General features: G+C 41.1%; 1 protein-coding gene across 6 annotated transcripts in view; it reads right to left on the bottom strand.

Moving 5' to 3' along the window:
• Positions 1 to 18,135, bottom strand: part of MEIS2 (Meis homeobox 2) — a 191,243-nt gene that overhangs the window by 85,220 nt on the left and 87,888 nt on the right. For 4 of the 6 annotated variants that reach the window (XM_063948048.1, XM_063948050.1, XM_063948046.1 and 1 more), the window contains exon 8: positions 17,793 to 17,938. In XM_063948048.1, the coding sequence (XP_063804118.1) occupies positions 17,793 to 17,938 (146 nt within the window). The remainder of the gene's footprint in view (positions 1 to 17,792; positions 17,939 to 18,135) is intronic. The other 2 variants (XM_063948049.1, XM_063948051.1) reach the window with 1 other exon arrangement.

The raw sequence follows: 18,135 nt of genomic DNA, 5'->3' as shown, positions 1-18,135 counted from the left end.
CGTTTCTTAGCCTGATCGCTGCGCTGTGAACAAATGCAGCTAGCGATCAACTCGGAATGACCACCTATGTGTCAGTTGCAGTGATGACGCTGGTTTCTATTGAATTTAATAGGCCTCATTCTCAATTGGCCTTCTCATGCCCCCAGTGCATGGATTGTGGACAGCTCAGTCACTCAACCCCTTCAGGGTTGGAGGTTTGGCTTCTCCAATGGTGTTCCTCAGTGACAATAATTTAGATGTTATAGGTGCTCCCTACACTCTGGCACCCAAGGAAACAACCTAGGTACACCTAGTGGCAGCGATGGCCTTGACTCAATGCATTATGTTAGGATACAAGTGCATTTTGTAACCATTTATTTAAAAAAATAAAGTTTTTCTGGTTGTGTTACCCCAATAAATAAATTGTACGGTCATATTTGATTTTATAATTCTTTACCAGTCTGTGAGGCAGAAAGAAGCAGCATAGGTGTATACAGGCATAACTCACAACTCACTGCTGTGTCTCGCCCAGTAATGCTTATTCTTAGACACAGGCAGGTGGGTGCGACTTTAATAAACCAAGCAGGAAAATAACATAACATGGTCTGACACCCAGACATGAATTCCAGCTATAGGGTTTCACATCCATTCTACTTTCCTGCCCCCGATCTTTTTTTGACATAAGACATTTTGCTCATGTGACATAGAAACATATGTTAGACAAAGGAAAGCCAGCTTAGCGTGTCCATGTAGCATACTGATCAAACACAGCCAGGGCAACTAATGTATCTGTGTTGCACTTATCCAGCCATCTAGAAGTATGCTTTACATGAAAATAAAGTGAATAAAGCCACAGGAAGGAGTCTGGCCAAGCACTATGCTCCATTGTTCCTGTCCACCACCAATCACATGGCAAACAGCTAGTCTGTAGTCATGCCCATGATCCTGGTATTTCTGCAAGTACTGCATGTTTGTTGGGCTGGAGCGCAGTCATTTTGCCGAGCAGATGTTGTGTGTTTTTGCTCTGTAGCCAATCATTCGCAAGTTCAATGCCTATTTTTTTTTTTGTATTATTGTCGCTCTCTGGTTACGGCGCAGAGTTGACTATGCGCCTGACTGCGGAGCATAACTTGCATGGTTTTGCACAATGCATGCTCCACAGATGAGTGCACACAAGTACATTCTTCACCTGAAGTGGGGGTAACTGGGTTGTAACATATTGTTCTCACGTAGGTAAAGCTCAATGTGGGCCTGTTTGTGGAATTGCGAAATATGCATAGTTGTGTATATGCGGAATCATGCCCGTTTTCAGATGGAAAATTTAACTCAAAATGCGGACAGATAGTAGGATAGGGACACACAATGGGGCAAAACCATGTTGCACTGCAGGTGGGGCAGATGTAATATGTGAGAGATTAGATTTCGGTGGGGTGTGTTCAAACTGAAATCTAAATTGCAGTGTAAAACGAAAGCTGTGTAGCATTTGTGGGCTGCATACAAAAGCATCCAGTATTTACCCTGCACAAAAACAATATAACCCAACCAAATCTAACTCTCTCTGCACGTTACATCTGCCCCACCTGCAGTGCAATATGGTTTTGCCCAGTTGTGTGTTTTTTTTTTTTTTTTTTGCTTTAGTTTACAAACCTGAATCAGGCTCTTAGTTTTGTGCGCGCAATGTTGGAGCAGTTACATCCCACTGTATTCAGCTCTGCATGAGTCCCTGTGTACAAATGTGTGTGTCGTCCTGCAAGTGTACAGTCCCCCAGACTCTCTTCTCACAGCACAAGTAATCTGAGTAACTGCATTTCTGAAATGGTTCTCATATTTTGGGCCTTGTGTAAACATAGGATGAATAGAGGTTTATCTGGGGAGGAGAGCTCGTCATGGCTTTGCGTTTCCCTCACCTCTTCTTACCTGATTATCTGTAAGACACTAAGGGGCCGTACTGATGGGGAGATTTCCCCAGAGATGTGTGCTGAGCGGTTTAGCACAGACCGCTCAGCACACATCTCTCCCCCCGCTCATCACAGTGCGATGTGCTGAGCGAGGGGGGTGACGGACACTGGGAGCCGTTCATTTCACCCAGCGGTGAAATGAGCGACCTGCTAGATTGTGCCTGCATGCAGGCCAATCTAGCACCGGCGATAGGTCCCGCGCATCGCTATCGCCAGCACCCCTACACACAAATCGACGTTCAGCTAATTTCTAAGCAATCTAGTCCGTGTGTACCCCCCTAAAGTTTCCAAATGGTGTATGGCCAATGATTTGAGGCATTCATGCTCAAACTTCTTTAACTGAGCCTTGGTGTTTAACAATTAACAATTAAGGGGGAAGACATCAATACTTGGAGAGATAAAATGGAGACATGGCCCATACCAACCAATCTGCTCCATACTGTCATTTTACAGGCTGTGCTAGAAAAAATACAGTTATAAGCTCATTGGTTTGCTCTATGTTTACAAGATTTGATAAATCTCCCCGTAAGCCTTATGTATTTAAAAAAAATAATAGAGTTTACTGAGCTGTATAAACATGATGGGGGGGAATTCAATTATTTATGTGTACCCATCTCAAGTGACAGGAGATTGGGGTGGGGGGGATATCGCGGTGTACATGCCTGGAAATGCCGACAAAAGAGCTGAGAGCGACGCAAGACATGTTGTTTGCGTGACAAACAGGTCACTTTTCCACATATTTCTTCTCGCCAGCTCGGGGGTCTGCGAGAAGAAATGTCGGCGCTGGTGTCTGTTGGCGTCTGAATGGAGCAGCAACTGAATTGCTCCATCAAGCACCGTCAAGTGGAAGCCGGCACAAAAAAACAATTGAATTCCCCGATAAAGTTACACAACGGAAAAGATTTGAGATAAGGTTTCATCATTTTCTCCTCACTGTAATAGGGGAAGATGTATCAAACCTTGGAGAGAAAGGTGGACGTGGATAAAGAACCAACCAATCGGCTCCTGTAATTTTTCAATCACAGCCTTAGGAGCTGATTGGCTGCTACTTTTATAGCTCTCACCAAGGCTTGCTACATACCCCCCAAGGTCATTAGAAGACACTGCAAGTAGCCTATCTAAACTTTAAATGGCTGATATGAGAATAATAGCACACTGTCTGATAGTCAAAGCCTTGGGAACTAATAAATATATATTGGTGAATATTAATTTTCATATTGAATCCGTTTGTATTGTACCGTAGTTGTGGTTTAACTGTTGATATTATTTTTGAGTGAGAATAAAGGGATTAAAGCAACACATTTTAGACATAGTTTTATCTTATCCCATGTGTAGACTATGAGCAAACTCAGGTGTTATGTCTGCTCCTTGTAATAGTTCCGGTACATTTTTGACACACCTTTAATGACTTGATATTCTAGCCCCAATAATAGCTCACATACTCCATATCACTAGGCCCTATCCCATGACTCTTTAGGTATTGATTACACTCAGTAGGAGGAGAGTTTTACGGAGAGATAATGAATCGTAGGGAAAAGAAGTCAAACAAAGAAAACTGTCCTGAATGGTGGTCTTTTAATATTTACATTAGACACAATTAAAATATAGACTTAAAATCTTTTTAAAATAGTCTGTAGACTAGCATAAAGTGATTGTCTATGTGTTTGTGTCTTTCCACAAATTAAAATAAAAACATATTAGGTCATTGGATTCAATGCATTAGATTTGTAAATGACTGGATCCCCTGTAAGTCTATTCTAATACTTATTTACTGTAATCGTCGAGATCCCGGCGGTCACAATACAGACGCTGGGATTCCGACAGGGGCACCACACCACCACCGGTATACCAGTGAGGTAGGTGATTCCCCCTCTAAGGGTGTCCACCACACCCACAGAGGGAGAATACAACCTGTGGCGAGCGAAGCTTACCACCGAGCCTGTAGCGTGGCGAGCGCAACAAGTCCGCAAGGTGCTTAGTTGCGCTCGCCCCCCTGCAGGCATTCCACTGCTCAGGATGCCGATGTCGGTATAATGACAATCTGCATCCCGTACGGCGGGATATTATAGCGATCCCTTTATTTGCATAGCACTTTTCTCTAAAAACATAAGGTATTTTCTGTATGGAAACGTGATCACCACCAATAAAAATTTCCCTGTGAGACTGGAATCCACACTATAAAATCACAACGACAAAATAAAGCTGCCGCACAACATTCCTCGCGGAGGTGTTTACACTAACACCTATGAGGCTCTTAAACACACCTGAACACAAAAACAGTGTTACACGGATGAGCGCTTTCAATAATTTTAGCATTGTATGGAATCTATCAGCCAGTCATTACTTTTCCTGGAACTGCTCATCTTCTGATGCTTCTCCATGTGTAATTACTTTCTCATTGCTTGCTGCCTAACCCAGCAGCCAACCTCCAAACACGCTCTGCCTGTCATTGAATTCAAAGCTCCGTTACCCAAAAAGAAAACTAATCCTTCAGGTGTGGTGGTGAAATGCTTGTTTTATGAGGTAAAGTGCAGCTTATTCTGTCTTTATCTGGATCCACAAGTGTGAACCGACAGCTTCCAAACCACAGTGAACAAACAGTGGCGTTTAAGTGCCGTGAGAGGCGTTTGTTTAAGAAACTGTGGTTTAGCAGTAAAGACTTCCCATCAATATAAACAGCAGTGATTCTGACAGAAACAGCAACAGCAATGCGGTGTCCGTACACAGCATCCAATACAGTGTCAACACACAGCATCAATATAAACAGCTGTGATATTTTATCTGTCAGAACTATTAAGAGCAACGCTCAGATTCTTTCTCACTCCAAAGTTTGCGCCTACCCGTCAGTGCCTGCCTCTAGCAGACCACAGCTATGGGATGAAAATGAATGTATTGCTTATCTGGATTGATGTAGGATAAGTGTAAACCCTGGATTGCAAGTGAGAGCCAGAGTATGCATTTACTGGACTTAAGGGATCACAATACTTGCTGTGGCATGTGTCGTCACTCATGTGCAAAGCAAGATCTGAAATTCCTAAGTAAGAACATGCTATGTAGTAGCAATGGGAGCAGATCTGCAAATCTGGTGAGATAGCAATATAATGTGGGAAGGGCAGAGATGATGTAATTCTGTGACATCTCATTCATATTTACAAATCGGACCAAAACTAAACAGTTTCTTATCTAGTGTTAGGTAGTTTCTTATCTAGTATTGTTTCCTATGTAGTATTAGTTTCTTCTCTAGAGTGAGATATTCTATTCTCTAATGCTAGTTTCTTATCTAGTGGTAGTTACTTTATTCTGTAGTGTTAAGGGGGGTACTCACGGAGCGATCGCTGCTTAAAATCCAAATCTAAGCAATCTGACTAGATTGCTTAGATTTTAAGCAGTGATCTCTCCGTTTGTACCCCCACAGAGATAGCGATGCGCATGCAGGCTCAATCTAGCAGGTCGCTCATTTCACCCGCTGGGTGAAATGAGCCCCCCCCCCCGTCTGCCACCCGCACGCTGAGCACACATCGCGCTGTGCTGAGCGGGGGGAGAGATGTATGCTGAACGGTTCGCTCAGCACACATCTCTTCCCAAATCGGGCCATGAATACAGCCCTTTAGTTTCTTCTCTAGGGTGAGATATTCTATTCTCTAATGCTAGTTTCTTATCTAGTGGTAGTTACTTTATTCTGTAGTGTTAGTTTCTTCTCTAGGGTGAGATATTTTATTCTCTAATGCTAGTTTCTTATAGAAACATAGAAACATAGAATTTGACGGCAGATAAGAACCACTTGGCCATCTAGTCTGCCCCTTTTTTATTTTATCCTTTAGGCAATCTCAACCCTTTTTTAACCTTAATTCTTTGTAAGGATATTCATATGCCTATCCCAAGCATGTTTAAATTGCCCTACAGTCTTAGCCTCTACCACCTCTAATGGGAGGCTATTCCACTTATCCACTACCCTTTCTGTGAAGTAATTTTTCCTTAAATTTCCCCTGAACCTCCCCCCCTCCAGTCTCAATGTATGCCCTCGAGTTCTAATACTTCTTTTCCTTTGAAGAATGTTTCCCTCCTGAACTTTGTTAAGACCCTTGATATATTTGAAAGTTTCTATCATGTCCCCCCTTTCCCTTCTCTCCTCCAAACTATACATGTTAAGATCTTTTAGCCTTTCCGGGTAAGTTTTGTGATGTAGGCCATGCACCATTTTAGTTGCCCTTCTTTGTACACTCTCTAATGTATTTATATCCTTCTGGAGATGGGGTCTCCAGAACTGGACACAGTATTCCAGATGGGGCCGTACCAATGACCTATACAGTGGCATTATCACTTCTTTTTTCTTGCTACTGATTCCTCTCCCTATGCAACCAAGCATCTGACTTGCCTTTCTCATTGCTTTGTTGCATTGCTTTCCTGCCTTCAAGTCACTTGAAATAGTGACTCCTAAATCTCTTCCCTCCTCAGTAGTTTCCATTATAGTACCCTTGATACTATACTTAGCCTTTGGGTTTTTGAGACCCAAGTGCATGATTTTGCATTTTTAGCATTAAACTGTAGTTGCCACGTTCTTGACCATTTCTCAAGCCTACCTAGGTCATTAATCATTTGTTTGACCCCTCCCGGTGTGTCTACCCTGTTGCATAGCTTTGTATCATCTGCAAAAAGGCATATCTTCCCTTCAATACCATCTGCAATGTCACCAACAAAGATATTAAAGAGAACTGGACCAAGTACAGATCCCTGGGGTACTCCACTGGTAACATTTCCCTCCATAGATTGCACTCCATTAACTACGACTGTCTGTTTCCTATCCTGCAACCAGGTTCTTATCCAGTGGTAGTTTCTTTCTTCTCTAGTGTTAGTTTCTTCTCTACTATTAGTCTACTCTTGTGTATTTTTTTATGTAGTATTAGTTTTTTCTCCACTGTTAGTTTCTACTCTAGTGTTGGTTTCTTCCCTATTGATAGTTTCTTCCCTAGTGTAAAGGTAGCTTCTTCTCTAATGTTGGTTTCTTCTCTCATGTTAGTTTCCTCTCTAGTATTAGTATAAGATAGTCTTGTCTCTATTATTAGTTTCTTCCCTAGCGTTAGGTATTTAATCTCTAATGTTAGGTTATTTTCTAGTATTATTTTCTTTACTAGTTCTCGTTTTCTTCTTCTCTAGCACTAGAAAATGTTAGCTGGTTTCTTCTCTAGTGTTTGTTTCTTCTCTAATATTACTTAGAAACATAGAAACATAGAATTTGTCGGCAGATAAGAACCACTTGGCCCATCTAGTCTGCCCCTTTTTTTTTTTTACATTACTTCTTTAGTTTTACTTTTTCTGTATTTAGTTTATTCTTTAGTACTATTTTATTCTTTAGTGTAAGTTTCTTATCTAGTGTTAGTTTATTCTCTAGTATTTATTCTTTAGAATTAGTTTCTTCTGTAGTATTGGTCTGTTTGTTTGCTAGTGTTTCTTCTCTAGTTTTAATTTGATTTGTAACATTCGTTTCTTTCCTAGTATTAGTTTGTTCTGTAGCGGTCGTTTTTTTTCTCTCTAGTATTAGTTCCCTTCTGGTGTTAGTTTATTCTCTAGTGTTTATTACATACTTCTCCAGCCATTTGAAAACAAACACATTAGCACTGAATGACTGCACTGGAGTTAAGAGTAATGCAAGCAAAATACTTGTACAGAAACAACTGCAGGCAGCAAAATGCATGCTAAGTGAAAAGTACGAGAAATCGTATACTGATCACTAATCAAGGACCTGCCATCAGTCCACTACAGCTTATATACACAATCCTCCTTGCTGTGCCTGAAGAATACTTCTAGCTGAAAAAAAATAATCAAAACGTTATACCTGATAAATAGACCTAGTAACATAAAAACAACCTTCATGGTTTCTTGTTCGGTAGTGGTAGAGTTAAATCAGGACAAACCAGAAGTTTCTGGCAGGTCTACCTGGGAGTGAGCAGGCCTGGGAGATGTCCTTTGAAGACTGCTGCCTTCCAGACACACAGTGGAGGAAGGTTCAGGTTACAGAGGAGCTTGGACAGGGATGATTAATTACAGTAGCGTCTGCCACCAGCCAAAACATGTGCAAAAGGGCTTCATCTTGTTTTGTGTTTCCCTGCACAATCCTGCGCCCTTGACTAAAAAGGTCACTTACCAACAGGGGAGTTTTTTGGTCCTTTCTACGGAGGACTCTAAAAACTGACGTCTTAAAAAAGAGTACCGATATTTGTAATATGACCTTGAGAACTACTGTAGGAGACACCTACTGGTTATGCCACGTCAAATGCCATCGAAGATGTTCACATTCAAACAGATATTTGATCTATTGCTTTTTTGGGCTAAGATAGAGTCTCCTGTGTGCGTCCTGTAGAGGATCTGCCCATACTGAAAGGGACACATGACTGTTGCTTTGTCCCGGCACCACAATTGAATAAAATAAGATGAATGAAAACCTGGGTTTCATTCGCCTAAGACATGTTGGAGAGACAGACGATCACACAAGGCAGGATTCAGCACAGCAGCTGAAATTTGTGCTGGCAGATTTTGGAGTCTCAGATACACTCGCAGAAAAAAAGCAGAAACATGTAAATAAAATAAAAATATCTAATGGAAAAGACTGGATCAGGGTATGCCATTATAACTTTAGATGATAATAAATCTTTAAGTATGCCAGTGATTGCTCTGGAGTAACTGAGCAAAGCCTGCCAATCACAGTGTGAATGCGCAGAGCAATTGAGACTGTAAAAAATGCACAGTTTCTCACTTTCAGCAAATCTGCAAATGTTACTGAGACATATTATCATAATCCCAGCAGTGATCTACAGTATAAATTCTATATTGTAGTTAAACTTACAGTATGCTAGAATTAATATCTATCCAATCTACATAGGACCATTATGTTATGTATCTAAGATATATTAAGGACATCTTCAAGAAAGCAGGATTGTTCTTCTGTACACAACTTGTATTCAGTCATTAGAGCAGCACCTGGAAAGCTACAATGCTGCAGAGTTCCTCGATGCCCATCAGTAACATACCCAAGGGATGCTTTTTAGATAAATGACAATAATGAAGGTGCCTATTTTTACAGGGGCTGGGTATATTTTCGGCTGTCCAGCTGGATCTTACTGAGCATATTGTGCTGCAGCCTGCACTGCTAAGTTAAATATATTCACAACTAATTATTGGCTGCTGTTCAGTTAAAGCACCAGACTTGTTTTCTTAGTCCAGTAGAATCGCATGTGTTCTACGTGTCTGTCTTATCAAAATTCTTCCACGGAATCTTCACATGATGTGAAACCAGCACAGACATCCTGCTCACCTATCTGGCGTGTAGAGGGCATCAACGCAGCTTTATGTGAGTTCTGAGACAAAATAAAACGCTACTAAGACACTGTTGACCCATTTCTGTTGTGCAACAGCCTAACATTCATTACACTGGATTGTGTAGGCAGCCCTTTTGGAGTGAAAGGTTAAATCACACAGCAGCCCTTAGTTTATGTAGCGAGAGGGGTAAATATAGAGCGGCTGCTTCTTTGTAAATAGGGACTGCTCCTTTAAATATAGAATCAGGAAAAACATGACAGATGGCAGGGAATGGGGGAATGGTGGAATGGTGAGTGTTCTCTCCCAGCAGAGGCAAGAGACGTGAAGGAAGGGAACAGAGGATGATGGAGAGACAGAGAGGGGAGAGAAGAGGGATGGATGTTATAATTAGCTGCAAGTGCCTAAAACATGTCAACAGGGGAAAAGGAGGAGCACTGTGCTGTGTGCTGGTCTTTGAAGTAGGAAGTCCCAGAGATAGCTTGAGGAAACCTGTCAGATCTCACAGGTTCGAGTATCAGAGATTTCTGTTGAGTTTTACACATCAAACCCACAATGCTCCCATCACAGTGATCCCTTTATTGCTGATCTCGCTCTGTTGGCCTCTCCAATCTCTACACAGACATATTATCACTCTTCCTGAACTGAACATTAGAGTGTGATCTCTCAGGGGAAAGGATCGTTTGTGGCTGTCGCCGGTGTTCATAGCGGCAGAAATCAATTCTGGTTGAGATCTACTGAGCAAACAAAGTCACTATATATATATATATATATATATATATATATATATATATATATAGTAGTGAATACCCAGACATGATGGTTAGAAATATATATTATTTTTACTGTAATACACTAACAGACAAATGATGAGGCATACATTGGTCTCCGCCAGCATGCCATAGTCAGACTCAGCTTCTGCAGACGGTTCCACCAGATTAGAAAAACTCATGGAAACAGCCCTGAATTGTCAGCCTTACACAGTCACACAGTCATAAAACCAAGCGCAGGCATCATGGATGCTGTGTATTTCCTAGTTATAGGACGCCAAACTGATTAAATTATATGTTTTCCTACTCATGAACTAGACGCTGAGGAGACCACGTCACAGAGCATGCATCACCTACCTCAACCACCTAAAGAGCCATGTGGTAGTGAATGGGGATACTCGTATTAATATATAGGGGTATATTCAATTGAAGTCGAATTATGGCGTGGATTCGTCAGTTTTTGGATTCAACACTATTCGACAGCCGAAACCCTCTACCTGGGACACTGAATTCAATATATTCAGTTAGAAACAGATTCGACACGCCCTCTGTCGAAAAAAACTGACCAATCGTTGAATAATGGGCGGCCTGGATTCGACTTCCCGCCATTTGGAAACATATATAGGATATAAAAAAAATAGGATATATATGTTGGAAAACGCAGGGATTGTCCTAAAAAAACGATTCTACAAGAGAGCTGACTGTAATGGTTGCTCGTCTCCCTGAAGTCTCAAAAACGGGAGTGAGGAGAGAGGAGTGGCTTTGGAGAAGTGTATCCTGGGTAAACTGTGGAATCATGGGTACATTTCCCTCAGCCGAGTACAGGAAAAAATATTCTTTTAAAAAATAGAATATATAATACTGTAGGTCATAAATAGAAAAACCAAGTAGATAATCACTTCAAATATAAATATAAAAGCACCAAAAAAAAAAAGTATTTAAGATTTCTTATCAGCTCACGCCAGAAAAAGTAGGCGCAATGAAATTGACGAAATGACTTTCGAAAAGCACTGATGTCGAATCGACATTCTTCAATTGAATATACGTTTGACGAAATGCCGCATTTTTAACATTACAGACATGAAATTGTCGAATAGTAAAAAGTCGAAACTGAAACTACAAGTTTTTTGTCGATAAGTGCCGTATTGAATTGTCGAATCCGAATCAACATGGTTTTTGTGGTCGAAAAAACTCAGTTTTTCAATTTCAGTAATTCGACATCAATTGAATATACCCCATAATTTTAATCAATATATAAGTTTCTATAATATGTGTTACTTGTCTATATTTGGCCATATGAAATATTAGGTGGTAGGACGAGGTTCCCCTCACTGGAATTAAACACATAAAAAAAGGTGGTAAAATTCCTCAGTTCAATAATGCAATTAATTAACAAATAGCTACAGTGACACAAAATTCCTGCACATTTTACCTTTCAATGAATGAGCAGTTAAGAAGGGCACACAGGAGAATGGGAATGAAGCTGATATAAACAGCTCACTCCAAGAACCAATGTACAATGGTCTGCCTGATGAGGGAACATTTAGCTTAAATCCTACGTAAGTGGTGTCTTTGTGACTGAAGGCTTCCTGCCTCTGTCCCCAAATAAATATGTTTTCTGTGGGCAAAACTGAAGAGCCCTTGACGGTGAAAAAGTGGGGAAGCTTGAGAGGCTAATTGAGTGAATGGAGGGCTCATTGGAATTAGAGAAGAAGTCTCCCACCTCCCTCTCTGTGGGCACAGTGAGCGCTTGGGAGTGCAGGTCAGTGCATTGTGTGCCCAGAATACCTTTCCCTTCCTGCTGTATAGTTTAATCCAGCTGCATGGGAACAAGAAGTTGTGGAATTTGCTAGGGACTGATACTGTACATAGTACATAACCCAAAGGGAATAAATACACATATTTACACTAGTTATTGGTGTATAGTCTAATGTAAGTCACAACCTTGCTGCAATATTCTCACTTATTACTTATTTCTAAAGCGATCTCCAGCACAAATACAACACAAATGTGAAAGGCTGAAAATGTTAATGTTACACTAAAATATTAGGAAAAGGAGCATCCTGTTATCTCCAGCCATACTGACTTGCTGCTTACGCAGTAACACAAATAGCTACAACACAAACATAAAACTCAACGGGCACAACTGCATTTGTATGAAAAACAAAAACAGCAATCTGAACCGGCTACACCGTAACCAGCGCATAACAAGCAACTGGGGATCCATGTTCCTAATTCCACAGATATAGACCATATGACATTATTCCAATGTTATCGTTATATCTTCAGTTTGCCTACATTATTTTCCAGCGCCACAGTATTAGTTGGCAATAAAAGTATTATTTATAATCCGGGCATCATTATAACAGATATGCAAACAAAACCACCACTGATCTATACATTGTGGAAGTGTGTTACATCTCGGTGAGTAGGCGTAAAGTATAAACCACTTTAATCATTTATTTATTTTTACCTTTAGTTTTATACTTTATTGATAGTGGTGTAACTATCGCCAGGACAGCCCATATGACTGCCATGTGACCACAGCAATGATGGGGCAGGGAACGGCAATGAGTGTACCATCTACTGTGATAGTTCCTGCTCTGCCGGCACCTTATTTAAAAATCTGAGCCATGGATCTCCAATATTTGGAGTAACACACTCTGCTCTTAGCATGCGCAGGCCACCGAGCTTGTGCCAGCTCAGAAGGAGCAGCACCGGCCTTGGCCAGTAGCTCAGGGGAGTGACCTACTACTGCCGCTCCTTCTCACCACCAAGCCAGTAGGGGCTGCACCCTTTGTAGTTCCACCTGTGTTTTAATCACAAAGTGTTAAAGATCTAAGTTACCTTGGTGTAAGAAAAGAGCAAAAATAAATAATAATAATAATAATAATAATAATAATAATAATAATAATAGTAATAATAATAATACTGTTTTATTGATTGGGCTCTGAATAGTTCCCTATATAAACAATGGTAATCGGATAATTTCTGTCTAACATAACACCTCAATTTACCATGGTAGGGCGGTACGGATGGTGTAATGGTTAGCATTACTGCCTCACAGCACTGAGGTCATGGGTTCGATTCCCACCATGGCTCTAACTGTGTGGAGTTTGTATATTCTCCCCGTACTTGCGTGGGTTTCCTCCGGGTACTCTGGTTTCCTCCCACAATCCAAAAATATACTGGTAGGTTAATTGGCTCCCCACAAAATTAACCCTAGCGTGAATGTGTCTGTGTGTACATGTGGTAGGGAATATAGATTGTAAGCTCCACTGGGGCAGGGACTGATGTGAATGGCCAAAATATTATCTGTAAAGCGCTGCGGAATATGTGTGCGCTATATAAATAACTGGTAATAAAAAAATAAAATGGTGATACTGAATCGGCTTTCCATTTCCAGTTTGCTTTTTAACAAAGTGCAACTTGCAGCCTATTCCTTTTGTCATGTTTCCTAAAGATAGTATCAGGTTCCGGATGGTAGGATGACAGTCGATAGATCGACACCATAGGGTCGACATGCATTTGTTTGACAGGTACAAAAGGTCTACAGATGAAAAGTTGACATGACAATGATCGACACATCATTTACCATCCATGTGGACTACAGCCTAAAGCTAGCAAAGCTAGGGTGCCCATTTCCACTGATTTGGCTTACATATGGTAAAACATACAAAATGACACAAAAAAACTTGTGTCAAACTTTTTGTGCAAACAATTTCCATGTCAACCTTTTGACATTGTCGACTTTTGTTATGTTGACCGTTTCACCATGTCGACCATATACAGCTGGAGGGCCACTGTTTGGACATGCCTGGTATAGACCTAATGACTGTCGCTCTTTTAATCCACCACCCGATAGTATCAACCATCCTTTTAGCACACAGCTCAGCCAATTGCGGTACATAGGCAAAGAATTGCTTGAGACAAGTATATTTATCTGTAATACATTAATCTAGAAAGAAAACCTCTTCTGTACCCCTCTTACCACCTGGCCCGATTTTAACCTTGACAATGATATGTGAATCTTTAACTGTAACAATTTGCATATCTAAGCTTTCCTCTTTTAAGCCTCCTGATTCCAAAAACAGCTACTAGAGTCAGTATGGGAGGAAAAGTGCAATTTTCAGTGATACATGTGTCAGGATGAGTGTGCGCCATTCTCTGCGTTTGTTTACATTAACTTTTCGCTTGCGTTTTTTTTCCACAAATGTCCCTGAAGGTTTCACAGAACTGACAGGACAAGTAAGAGTCATTCTAGAAATGTTCTGATCTGCAGGTTTTTGCGAGTGTGAGGAGTATGGCTGGTGTGACAGGGGTTAAAGCACGGTACGGTTGATACGACCCCCAGCTGAAGTGATGTAGCAAAGAACAGCTGTGAAGTAATTCTACTAATGATGAGGATAATAAGCACATGGCAGGGTTCGGGGCTGGCCGCTGAAGCTTCACTGCTCCTGAATAGATAGAAGTCATTAAATACCCTTGATTATCTCTGACCAATATGTAATGGGTTTACAGCCCTTTCAATTAGTCAGCACTTGCCTAGGACTCATTATTTTGCCTTTCCTTAAGTAAGAAGTCCAGCGGTTCAGTATTCAGTGGAATTTCCGCTCAGCTAAGTGGGCAGAGGCCAATGACCTTGGAAAGAGAGGCACTTCTTAGCCAAAATCAGTTTCCGGTCATACATCGGTCAGCAAAGAAAAAACTTGTCCGATTAATTTCACCTGCTCCTCTCCTAAGTCCCTGGATGAAAATCAATATATCTCTAATTTCAGAAGTGACTTGATATGCCCTCTTCAGATGTTCTGCTGTTTTATTTCAACATTAAGCACTGCTGGTTCTTTGGAGGAGAACATTCTCAGGAGTTCTCTTTAGAGCTCCAAGGTCTACACCAAAGCCAACAAAGATAGGAAATTGAGTCCACTTCAATACTTTTCTTCTGAGATATCCTTGACATTGTCAAATAGCCCTGTCTATTCCTATCAATAAATGAATCTATTGTAGTTGAGTCATTTATTGATGTCTCAATGAACAGGAGTGATAAATTAAGTTAAGAAAGTGCCAATAGTTATGATCACAGACCACGTAAAGAGACGGCAACGTACACACAACTGTATAGATCTTAGTAAGCACTCTAATGCAGATCTCAGCCTGACACTAGCCTCGATCACTCTGACAGTTTTCATTGGTAGGACTACTTTTCAAATCCCACTTTTTGATAGCATACATTGGGGAAGATTCAAATGTTTGAAAAGTCGGTTGGGTGTCTGTTTCTTCCTGTCTATTAGATAGGAAAAAACAGACTCCCAACTGACTTTTCAAACATTTGAATCTCCCCCATTGATTTGTATAGATGTAAACGCCCTGCATGTGAATGTTCTCACCAAGGCACATGAATAATGATTACAAGGAGTCTATGGCCTTTACCAAAAAAAACCACTGAAATATAAGGCATACTAGCCAACTCGCCCTGAATGTCAGGGAGACTCCCTGAAATAGTAGCAATGTCCCTGACTCCCTGAAGACTCTAGCAATCTCCCTGATTGCACCTTACCCCCATTATATAGCTTTTATATACTTGAAAAAACAAAACAAAAAAATAATCATATATATATACACACATTCAAATGGGATCATCATGGCTATTTCTCTGCATTGGTTATAAAGCACAACGATATCAATGGCTACATTTCTCGTGGGCACTTATATGGAACCACTTGTGAGAAATACACAATATTTGGATTTAAGTCAATTTTATGACATTTCTCAGGCAGTTAATGGGCAAAACCATGGCACTGCAGGTGGGGCAGATATAACGTGCAGAGAGAGTTAGATTTGGGTGGGTTATTTTGCTTCTGTGCAGGGTAAATACTGGCTACTTTATTTTTACACTGCAATTTAGATTTCAGTTTGAAGACACCCCACCCAAATCTAACTCTCACTGCACATGCACATGGTTTTGCCCATTACAGAAAAACGTTGCTGCTGCGATCAAGTCTGAATTACGCCCTCAATATCAATTCATCCCCTCTGAAATCCACCATTACAAATCTTTGATGTGATTTCATGGAATTTGTAGTTCATTTTCATGAACATCATATTTTCCACATTTTAAGGAAGTAGTAGTACTTATGTGGAACCACTTGTGAGAAATACACAATATTTGGATTTAAGTCAATTTTATGACGTCTCTCAGGCAGCGTACGACCACTTTAACACCGCCCTTATAGATATTGCTTTCACAATCTCCCTGAAAAGCTTTTTCAAAAGCAGTCAAGTTCGATCTAAAGATGTTAAAACGACGGGTGGTCTTCTGTATGCCGACTGACGGGATCCCGGCGCACAATATACCGGCGCCGGGATCCCGATAGCCGACATACCGACACTTATTCTCCCTCGTGGGGGTCCACGCCCCCCCCCCCCCGGAGGGAGAATAAAATAGTGTGGCGCGGGTAGCGTGGCGAGCGCAGCGAGCCCGCAAGGGGCTCATTTGCGCTCGCCACACTGTCGGTAAGCCGGCGGTCGGGCTCCCGGCGCCGGGATGCTGGTTGCCAGGAGCCCGACCGCTGGCATATCGTAGTGAACCCAATAACGACAGCTACTACAATACTCAACAATTGATAAAATACAGTTGATTAAGGCAGTGTTTGCAGATATTTCCCTTGATTAATATTAAACTGTCATTCCAATATTATTCTTTCTTTTAAGAGGGCATCAACATGTACTTTTGCAGTTTAAGATCACAGAATAAGCCCCTCTGGCAGCGATGTGACTGAAATGTCGCTATCCAAACAAAATATTCTCTCTGGCTGTGTCAGTTCAGCACAATCGGAACTCAACTGTATGTGCTCCAGTGAACAGCAGCAATACAATGAGTTACTGCCTATCATACAAGCAATGCAACAAAACAACAGAGAACACAGGAACTGTGGTTGTAAAAATATTATATTATCATAATTGTCTTCCTAGTGCCTAGATTCCCAACCAGCGGCTCATATACTCTACCCCAGGAGAACCATAGGCAGTTACAAGTGGTACTTTAACCTGTTAAATTTAACTCGAAACAACAGTTTCCCAAACAAGCAAATATAAAAGGCCTAAATATAGCACAGCTGCAATTTATTACAAATGTGAAGACATTTGGGGGTACTTGGTAAATAAACAGATGAGAAGCCCTGGTGTTATTTCTTATCTGATCACATAAACACATCCTTCTTTATAATCAGGCAACCTGCTTATTTTCAGCTCCGTTTCATATAAAACAACTTACTCTAATAAGAGAAGTGGGGACCACTGTGTCCTAAGGTAAGGTAATGCCTATAGAATGCCTACACTGATGGTTATATAGCAATGTTCTATGGGTACGAGCAAACATCTGCTAAACATATACCTTGGTTTCCATCTTGGTCAACTGGTTTCAAATGGAGCTACAATCTTATCACACTTGGGCAATGTTGACTTTCTCACTGCAACTGTCAACGGTAACAGACCACCATATTGTGTAGGACACAACCACCATCACTCTCCAAGCTGATTATCACTGTGGTGGTTGGAATGTTAGACACAGTTCAGACTACAATCAAGGATCACAACTGTTCCTCAGGCACCCTGGAAAATGGACTCTTCATGAAAAATGAATTGAACATTATAGCATGGAACAGTGTCTTCTTAAGTAACCCTGAATGGTGATTTTTTTTTATGGGCTTCTTTCCACTCTTTCATATGCAGAATACAGGCAAAATACTACTGGTAAATAAAGCTGAAGACTCACCGTCAGATGCTGGAAGAGCCACGCCCGCATAATATTTGTCGCTACTTTGGGGAATATGCCTCTTTTCTTTTGTCTCTTTTTGTCCTTGTCTGGGTCATCATCGTCTCCTGTGCCGGGAGAAGCCACACTGTTATCTAACACATCCCCTGCATAATGAGAAAGAGAGAGATTTTGACCTCATCAGAGAAACGTCACTCAAACATGCAACCTGTCTCCCTACACCGCTTTGCAGAGGTGCCATTAGACTGTATTATAGAACCTCAACACCTGCATAGGTTAGAGCTGCAGTCTATATGTGAGTGTCTATCTCATGTACTTCTTACCCCTTTGCTTGAGGACTACT

Source organism: Pseudophryne corroboree, chromosome 12, assembly GCF_028390025.1.
Source record: "Pseudophryne corroboree isolate aPseCor3 chromosome 12, aPseCor3.hap2, whole genome shotgun sequence".
NCBI classification, from domain to species: Eukaryota; Metazoa; Chordata; class Amphibia; order Anura; family Myobatrachidae; genus Pseudophryne; species Pseudophryne corroboree.
The sequence above is the reverse complement of the archived record's forward strand: the minus strand, read 5'-3'. Positions and strand labels throughout refer to the sequence as shown.